Below are 9,714 nucleotides of genomic sequence, written 5' to 3'. Positions count from 1 at the left end.
TCTTTCAGGTAAATGATGTACACAGGGGACTAATATATTATTCTGGTAACACAAGATCTGTATAAAGGAAGCTACCAGCATTACAGTTTGCTCTGCAGTGGGGAGTCATCCTTGTAGGGTCACCATACTGTGACGAAAGGACTGAAAGATTCTAAAGATAATCTTAGAACTTTCCAAAAGTATCTCACTTATTGTAACCTAAGACATATTTGACAATTTGGTCAAAGAAAACCCAGAGAGTGTTCTACATACGGTAAGATTTTCAAAAATATTATGAAATTTGTATGAAATGTCAAAAAATTCTCAAACCAGGTCTAGTAGTAAAGAGCCAAGAGCCTTAGTCATTTGGTGTAAACCAGAACCTCAGAAGATAACACAGGAGGAAACTAAAATAGATATTCTAGCCTGGCAGCGCAGTATCACACGTAGCCTTAGATACACCGGCTCAGCAGTCAGTCTAACATACAAATCAAAAATTTTATTTCATAAACTGAATTATATAACCAAATAAAGGTCTTTCTGTGCATGTTGGATTGAGATTTACTCATTGACTCACTATCTCATATTTCCCCTCCTTCAAGACTTCATCCCAAATTTGCGAGAAGATAATGTGTTTCTGTGTAGAATGTGAAGACCACAAAAAGTTTTTGCTTTCTTTAACCAAGAAAGGTTTTGTAGAAGGTAGACCATCATGGTGGCAAGATGTGCTGAGATACTATGAGTGGTTCGTCAGTTTCCTTCCAGATGATACTTATACTTCCTTTTAATAACATCCATTTTCACGACGACTTTCTTGTAAGTGATTTCCCCAATTCTACGCGGTTCTGTTATTATTTTATGATCCTAATGAAGATTATGTTTTTACAATACACATTTTGTAACCCTTTGTAAGTGTTGTATTGAGTTTATTTTGTTACAAACTAGTTGTATTTAATATTTTACATATGTTATTATAAAATTACAATTTTATGAATTTCATAAAGTTCTAAAATCTTTTTCAAAAATATTCAAAGCTTTGTATTTTCTTTTACTATGGTTTCTAAGTTAGGAATCGGATGGGGCAATGGAATTTTTCTAAGAGGCAATGACAGTTTATTTTGTTAAATACCTGTTTTTTTTAATATTTTGCATATGTTAGTATAAAATAACAATTTTACAAATTTCACGAGGTTCTGAAGTCTTTTTCAAAAAAATTCAAAAATTTGTATTTTCTTTTACTATGTTTTCTAAGTTAAATAGATGGGGCAATGGAATTTTTCTAAGGTGCAATGACAATGAAACACAGCACAAGGAATGGAGCAGATTTCGGGTCTTAATCACAAATCAGTGATTTATTTCGACTTATGCATCAGTATTGGCAAGCTAAAGTCGGACAGAATGGTCAAGGTATGATGTAAGGATTTGCACCTGCTCTGAGGTTTCAGCCCGCTTTGGTGTTGGCTTATAATCAGTGATAAAAGTCACTTACCAAAACAAATGTAAATTGTGGATTTGACTCAAACTCAGTTTAAAATTTTCCAAAATGAGCCAATTTGCTCCAATTTTGTCGTATTTATCTAGTTTTAGACTACAATTTTCTAACTTACTCTGAAAACAGATATGGTTTTGTGGGATGGGGATGTGGCCTGAAGGCAAAAAAAAAGCTCCAGATTGTGCAAAACTGTGATGTATAGGATGAGGCTTAAGCTAAATCTGATCCCATGGCCTAATGGTTATAAAAATTAAAAAAAAAATACACAGATCTATTAAGTTCAGCTCCTCTAGATCAATGATCTTATTCAGTTCTAGAATAATTATAGGACGTCATCATTTTTTGTTAGCCATTAAAAATATATAAACTACTGAGGACTCTCAATCTTTACTTTTCATATCCACTGGCTAATACGGTACAAAGATAAATTTTTCTTCTACAAAAATTTTATAGTCATATACAAACTAAATATTTAAGATTTTGTCACCTGTGTTCAGAATCCATAGATATAATGGAAGAGTCAAATGGAACATCTCCAGTAAGATTCATCCTCCTTGGTCTGACTAATGTCCCGTATCTTCAGGTCATCTGCGTTCTTGTGTTCTTAGTGATGTATTTAATAACATTGTCAGCAAATGTTCTACTAGTCATTGTGGTGAGGATCAACTCAAAACTACAGACGCCCATGTACTTCTTCCTGAGCAACCTCTCTGTTATTGACATCTCCTTCTCCTCCACCATTGTTCCCCAAATCCTCATAAATACTATGTCCAAGGACAGAAGTATTTCTCTATTGAAGTGTGCACTTCAAATGTATTTCCATCTGGCGTTGGGCTCCACAGAGTGCATTCTGCTCACCGTCATGGCTTACGATAGATTTGTAGCCATTTGTAAGCCATTGCACTATAGGAACATCATGAGCAAGAGACTGTGCTCCTGTTTAGCTGCTGGATCATGGAGCTTTTGCTTTATGAACTCAGCCCTTCATGTGGTCCTCACCTTCCATCTACCCTACTGTAGGTCCCACCATGTTGAACACTTCTTCTGTGAGATGCCTCCATTCTTTCGACTGTCTTGTAAAGACACTTTCCTCAATGAGATTGCCATGTATATCTCAGCTGGGATCATAGTCATGTGCTCATTCTACTTGACTCTTATTTCATACATCCACATCATCTCCACCATTTTGAAGATCCGTTCTTCACAAGGGAGACAAAAAGCTTTTTCTACATGTGCCTCCCACCTCACCGTGGTGTCTCTCTACTATGGGACCATTATGTTCATGTATCTGAGACCTCGCTCCACTTACTGGCCTAAGACAGATAAGACTCTGTCCATTCTATATACAGCAGTGACACCGATGTTGAATCCTATAATCTACAGTATGAGGAATAAGGATGTTACAGGGACAATAAGAATGAAGCTTATTAGACAACCATTAAACCAATAAAAGGTTTCCAATCATTGAACCCCTCTGTATCAGTCTGTGCATCCAATTATAAAAAAGGTCAATATCATATCAATATGAATTTGAAGATTCGATACTACATAGGTGGTGAAATCGGTAGTGTCACTCAGGTGACCTCTGGGAGCCAAAAGAGTTGTCTATTTTCAGTGAGCAGAGCCAAATGGTCCAGGGTACTGGAAACAGTCAAAATTTCCATCACTGGTTTGAGCTCAGAATTTCCGAGAGTCCATTCCTTTGGAACAGCCTTGATCACAGCCAGGGCCATTTTAACACATTGGTGGGCTCAGTGCAAAGGTTTCATAAGTAGGCCCTTCCCCATCACCACCACTTTGACGTACCTGACACACTCATATTATAAAACCCCCTCTTTGGTTCCCACATAGTAGAATGTCACCTTATTTGCCCCATACAATATAATGACCTCCCTACAATGCCTGGGCATGCTCCTGATGAGGCTTAGTAGTGTGTGTGGCTGCCACGTGCTTTTATGACTTGCCTACAATGTCTGGGCATGCTCCTGATGAAGCTCAGTAGTGTGTGCCCTAGGCTATAGGTTCTATTGACTCAGTGCTAGTGAATGGATGCATAATTAGTAGTGCATGATATAGAAGAGTCCCTAGTCACTTCTCCTAGGAATTCTTTACTGGGGGAAAGTTTCGGTTGAGGTCAATATCAGGTATCCTAACACTGTGCCCAATTATTAGTGTGGTGGGACCATTGACTGGCCAGCGATCTCGCCTCCTATTAAAATATATCTACCAATGCTGTAGCTGAGTACGCCGTTCAGCCCTAATCAATGGTCTCTTGACTTGGACACGAGTCAGTGGATGTAGTGGAATGGGGTACAGACAAATAATTAGACACCCCACCATTATTTAAGAGATCTTTTGGGGTTTTATGATTGGCCTTCGAAGGGACTACAGTATCAGCTATATGTACCTTGGGGGTGGATGTTATACACTATCACTGAAAACACACATTCACTCTTGAGTGGGAACAGATGTACTGTATACCTTTTTATCTGAGCCACTTACGTATACCTATCATATATATATATATATATATATATATATATATATATATATATATATATATATATATATATATATACACCCAGTGTGACAACTTTGTAGCTCATACACTCACCACCAGGGTTTTGGAACGTGTTTTTATTATTTATTATTTAAATATATGGTACACCAAATTCCCTATTTTCTTTTGTCTCCAGAATTACTTGTACACATACCCATTTATGTATTCTAAAAACCTTAAATTTAATAGGAATTAAAAATCCTGGTGCCATGAGAGTATGTATTATACAGGGAAATCTAGAGACTTCAGCGCTCTTCTTTCAGGTTAATGATGTACACAGGGGACTAATATATTATTCTGGTAACACAAGATCTGTATAAAGGAAGCTACCAGCATTACAGTTTGCTCTGCAGTGGGGAGTCATCCATGTAGGGTCGCCATACTGTGATGAAAGGACTGAAGAATTCTAAAGATAATCTTAGAGCATTCCAAAAGTATCTTGCTTATTGTAACCTAAGAAATATTTGGCAATTTGGCCAAAGAAAACCCAAAAAGTTTTTGCTTTCTTTAACCAAGAGAGGTTTGGTAGAAGTTAGACCATCATGGTGGAATACGGTGCTGAGATAATATAAGAGCAGTTAATCAGTTTCCGACCAGATGATTCTTATACTCCCTTTTTGCTTCCATTTTCTTGTAAGTGATTTCCCCAATTCTACGCGGTTCCATATTATTATTTTATGATCCTAATGAAGATTGTGTTTCCAATATATGTTTTGTAACCCTTTGTATGTGTTGTATTCAGTTTATTTTGTTACATACCAGTTGTATTTAATATTTTACATATGTTATTATAAAATTACAATTTTATGAATTTCATAAAGTTCTGAAATCTTTTTCAAAAATATTCAAAACTTTGTATTTTCTTTTACTATGGTTTCTAATTTAGGAATCAGATGGGGCAATGGCATTTTTCTAAGAGGCAATGACAATGAAACACAGTGCAAGGAATGGAGCAGATTTCGGGTCTTAATCGCAAATCAGTAATTTGTTCGGTCTTATGTATCAGTATTGGCAATTTAAAATCGGGCATAATGGTCAAGGTATGATGTAAGGATTTGCAACTGCTCTGAGGTTTCATCCCGCTTCTGATTTTGGCTTACAATCGTGATAAAAATCACTTATTGAAACAAATATAAAGCTTTACAATTGTGGTTTTGACTCTCAGTCTAAAATTTTCCAAAATGAGCCAATTTCATCCAATTTTATTGTATTTATCTAGTTTTAGACTAGAATTTTCTAACTTACTCAAAAAAAACAGGTACGGTTTTGAAGGATGGAGAGTGGTCTGAAGGCAAAAAAAAAGCTCCCAATTGTGTAAAAATGTAATGCATAGGATGAAGCTTAAGCTAAATCTGATCCCATGGCCTAATGATTATAAAAAAAATAAAAAAAATACACAGATCTATTAATTTTATCTCCTCTAGATCAATTATCTTATTCAGTTCTAGAATAATTACAGCCATTGTTTGAGTATTGTCATAGTTTCCGCCATTATGACTTCTTGGGAACTCCACATTTTGACCGCTCTAAATGCAAAGAATTACAAAAATTTTATAGTCATGTACAACTGAATATTTAAGTTTTGTCACCTGTGTCCAGAATCCATAATTATAATGGAAGACTCAAATCAAACATCTCCAGTAAGATTCACCCTCCTTGGTCTGACCAATGTCCCGTATCTTCAGGTCATCTGCGTTCTTGTGTTCTTGGCGATGTATTTAATAACATTGTCAGGGAATGTTCTACTAGTCATTGTGGTGAGGATCAACTCAAAACTACAAACCCCCATGTACTTCTTCCTGAGCAACCTCTCTGTTATTGACATCTGCTTCTCTTCCACCATTGTTCCCAAAATTCTCATAAATACTATGTCCAAGGACAGAAGTATTTCTCTGTTGGGATGTGCACTTCAAATGTACATCAGTCTGGCATTGGGATCCACAGAGTGCATTCTGCTCGCCGTCATGGCTTACGATAGATTTGTAGCCATTTGTAAGCCATTGCACTATAGGAACATCATGAGCAAGACACTGTGCTCCTGTTTAGTTGCTGGATCATGGAGCTTTTGCTTTATGAACTCAGCTTTTCAGGTGTCCCTCACCTTCCAGCTACCCTATTGTAGATCCCACCATGTCGAGCACTTCTTCTGTGAGATGCCTCCATTCTTTCGACTGTCTTGTAAAGACACTTTTCTCAATGAGATTGCCATGTATATCGGAGCCGGGATCATAGCCATGTGTTCTTTCTTCTTGACTCTTATTTCATACATCCACATCATCTCCACCATTTTGAAGATCCGTTCTTCTCAAGGGAGGCAAAAAGCTTTCTCTACATGTGCCTCCCACCTCACCGTGGTGTCTCTCTACTATGGCACCATTATGTTCATGTATCTGAGACCTCGCTCCACTTACTGGCCTGAGACAGATAAGACTCTGTCCATTCTATATACAGCAGTGACACCGATGTTGAATCCTATAATCTACAGTATGAGGAATAAGGATGTTACAGGTACAATAAGAACGAAGCTTATTAGACAACCATTAAACCAATAAAAGGCTTCCAATCATTGAACCCCTCTGTATCAGTCTGTGCATCCAATGATCAAAAAGGTCAATATCATATCAATATCAGGTTGGAGATCCGATACTGCATAGGTGGTGAAATCGGTAGTGTCTCTCAGGTGACCTTTGGGAGTCAAAAGAGTTGTGTCTTATCAGTGAGCAGAGCCAAATAGTCCAGGGTACTGGAAACAGTCAAAATTTCCATCACTGGTTTGAGCTCAGAATTCCCGAGAGTCCATTCCTTTGGAGCAGCCTTGATCCCAGCCAGGGCCGTTTTAACACATTGGTGGGCTCAGTGCAAAAGTTTCATAATTAGGTTCTTCCCCATCACCACCACTTTCACATACCTGACACACTCATATTATAAAGCCCCCTCAGTGGTTCCCACATAGTATAATGTCGCCTTAGTGGCCTCATACAATAGAATGCCCCCCAGTGGTCCATCACACAGTCAAATGCCAAATTTATATATTTTTATATTAATCTTTTTTTGTTACGTTTTAACACCTTAAAAAAAATTCTGACCCATAAAATTTTATATTTCAAGCTGTGTAGTGGTGTGGTACAGGTAGGCAGCGGAATAGGGTCCCAAACCTACAAATCCAAAATAATATAGATTCCACTCCAGATAGAATTTGTTGCAAGATTATTTATGTGAATTGCTGCACGTGAATAAGTAGAATATCATGCAAATAATGCAGTGATATTTTGGCCTCATTATGGTCTTCCTCAGACTCTTCAACACAGAAATACACAAGTGAGAGGTGAACACGCAGGTTCCCAAATTACAAAGCTGTGGTAATATAATATATGCAAATGTCACATATGCATACTAGAACAACTGTATTACGCCATTAGGCACAGTTACCCCCCTACTATGCCTGGGCATGCTCCTGATGAGGCTCAGTAGTGAGTGGGCAGGTCAGTCCATAGCATCAATGCTTTCATCATGTAGAAACTGCTGAAACACTTCAGCCGCATGAGGTATAGTGTTAGCATGGGGTCCCGCAGGTTTTCCTTCCGGCTCACAGCGCCACCTGCGGGTGGATCCAGCTCTCGCCCTGGGTGTCGGACGGTGAGGTTTGTGGAGTCTAAGTCCAGCGTTTTGCCTACTGAGCATGCTCAGACTTTTTGGAGACGCTCTGAGGCTAAGTCCCATTCTCTCCCTACTGAGCATGCTCAGACATTTTGGAGGCGCTCAGAGGCTAAGTCCCATTCGACCCATACTGGGCATGCCCAGTGAGGTTATGGCCACTGCCCTGTGGATGGGGACTTGCCTTTATATGGCGTGAGCCGACACCCGCCGGGTGCTCACACTTTGACTATTAACTTTGAGACAGGAGGTCAGGGATAGGTTCCTGTGAAAGGCAGGTTGTCAGTTCAGGGATTCTAGGTAAGATTCCTGGGTACTGCCAGTAGGGAACTATTTAGCCTGATTGAACTGTCCATTAGTATTGTAGCTTCAAAGCTGTTTGTGGAGCCCTTTGTGTTGCTGACCAGGGGTGACATTTAACCCTTGGCAGCCTTTGCTGCAATCTAGACTCAGGTGCAGTTCCCCAGTAAGTTACTGTTGCCGCCAGTTCACATTGGAAGCTGCCTAAACACACTTGCCCAGTGAAGCCAACTGGTGTAAGCCTCATTGCAGCCAGTTCACATAAAAGCTGAACAAATACCTTTGCCCAGTGAAGTCAACTGGTGTAAACCTCATTGCAGCCAGTCCACATTAAAGCTTCACAAATACACTTGCCAGTGAAGCCAACTGGTGAAAGCCCCCTTGCAGTCTGTTCACATTGGGAGCTGCGCAGACACATTCACCCAGTGAAGTTAACTGGTGAACGTGTGTTGCTCCCTGTTCACACTAGAGCCACACTGACATACTGCTGCTCTGCTTAGGCAGACGGCCGCCCTCCTAGGGCTTGTGTTTTTCTTATTTTTTTTTTTTTCTTATGGTAGAGTTGGAAGGGACCTCAAGGGCCATCAGGTCCAACCCCCTGCGAGTGCAGGTTTTCCTAAACCTGGACCTGTGGACCTCGACTGCAGCCACTACCGCAGTCAAGAGGTTCTGTCAATTTATAATTTATATATATAGACAGAACCGTAACGTCTAGCATTGTCATACATCAGAAGGAACCCAGGGCCCATTGCACCTGCACCTCTCAATAGTCCGATGTTGCCACCCACATAAAGGTGCACAGGCTAGACCTCATATTCACCCGCCTCTGCTCTACATGTAGCCTCTCTAACTCTCTGTCCACTCTCTTTGACCACAACCTGCTGACATTCTCTGCCCTCTCCTCTGTAATACACTCCCCAATCCCTAAACCAACACGCCCCTGCAGGAACCTTAACCGCCTTGACATCCGCACACTCTCCGACTCTCTCCTACCACTCACTGATATATCCTCACTCCAGGATGCAGATGCCACTCCTGCAGGAACCTTAACTGCAGTGACATCCGTACGCTCTCAGACTCTCTCTTACCACTCGCTGATATATCCTCACTCCAGGACGTAGATGCCGTTGCTGCTTTCTGTAATACCACCATTACCTCAGCCCTTGACTTTGTGCCACTCCCAGGAAAACTTCAACAGGTATAAAGAGGCAGTACTCGCATTCAAGAATGGACTCACCTCTGTAAAGCAGGTCTATTTCACCACACTCATATCTCCCTTATCCCCCCCAAACAGCTATTCACTACCTTGAAGCCCCTTCTCCATCCTCCTGTGCCCCCTCCGAAGTCACTTATCTCAGCTGGCGACTTTGCCTCTTATTTCAAAAGTAAAGTTGACACCAGAGGCAGTCTTGCCCTACATCCCTAGCAACCACTCTTCGCAACTGCTCGGTACTATTCATCTTTAACCTGTTTCTCCACCACCACCTCCATTCTACCTTAAACTATGCTCCTCGCTTAATACACCTTGCCCCCTGTGCTTAATCGGCTCCTCCACTTTGCCAATGCTTTCAGTGGTTACCTGTTGCCCAGCGAATTGAGTTCAATTTACTAACGCTGATATACAAAGCCATCCACAACCTGTCCTCTCCATATATCTCTGACCTTATCCACACCCTGTCCCCTCCATATATCTCTGACCTAATCTCCCGCTACCTGCCCACAAGTAACC

General features: G+C 40.3%; 2 protein-coding genes across 2 annotated transcripts; both read left to right on the top strand.

Moving 5' to 3' along the window:
• Positions 1-1,982: 1,982 nt before the first annotated feature.
• Positions 1,983-2,921, top strand: LOC142214580 (olfactory receptor 5AR1-like). The gene has a single exon (XM_075283522.1). It carries the CDS (start codon positions 1,983-1,985, stop codon positions 2,919-2,921), a length of 939 nt encoding a protein of 312 aa, XP_075139623.1.
• Positions 2,922-5,644: 2,723 nt separating this feature from the next.
• On the top strand, positions 5,645-6,583 carry LOC142214579 (olfactory receptor-like protein OLF1). Its single transcript, XM_075283520.1, has one exon. The coding sequence runs from the start codon at positions 5,645-5,647 to the stop codon at positions 6,581-6,583; it is 939 nt and encodes a 312-aa protein (XP_075139621.1).
• The last annotated feature ends 3,131 nt before the right edge of the window (positions 6,584-9,714 follow it).

The sequence above is a fragment of the Leptodactylus fuscus genome, chromosome 7, assembly GCF_031893055.1.
Source record: "Leptodactylus fuscus isolate aLepFus1 chromosome 7, aLepFus1.hap2, whole genome shotgun sequence".
In the NCBI taxonomy this organism is placed as follows: Eukaryota; Metazoa; Chordata; class Amphibia; order Anura; family Leptodactylidae; genus Leptodactylus; species Leptodactylus fuscus.
Note: the sequence above shows the minus strand (reverse complement) of the source record. Positions and strands in the feature narration are given on the sequence as shown.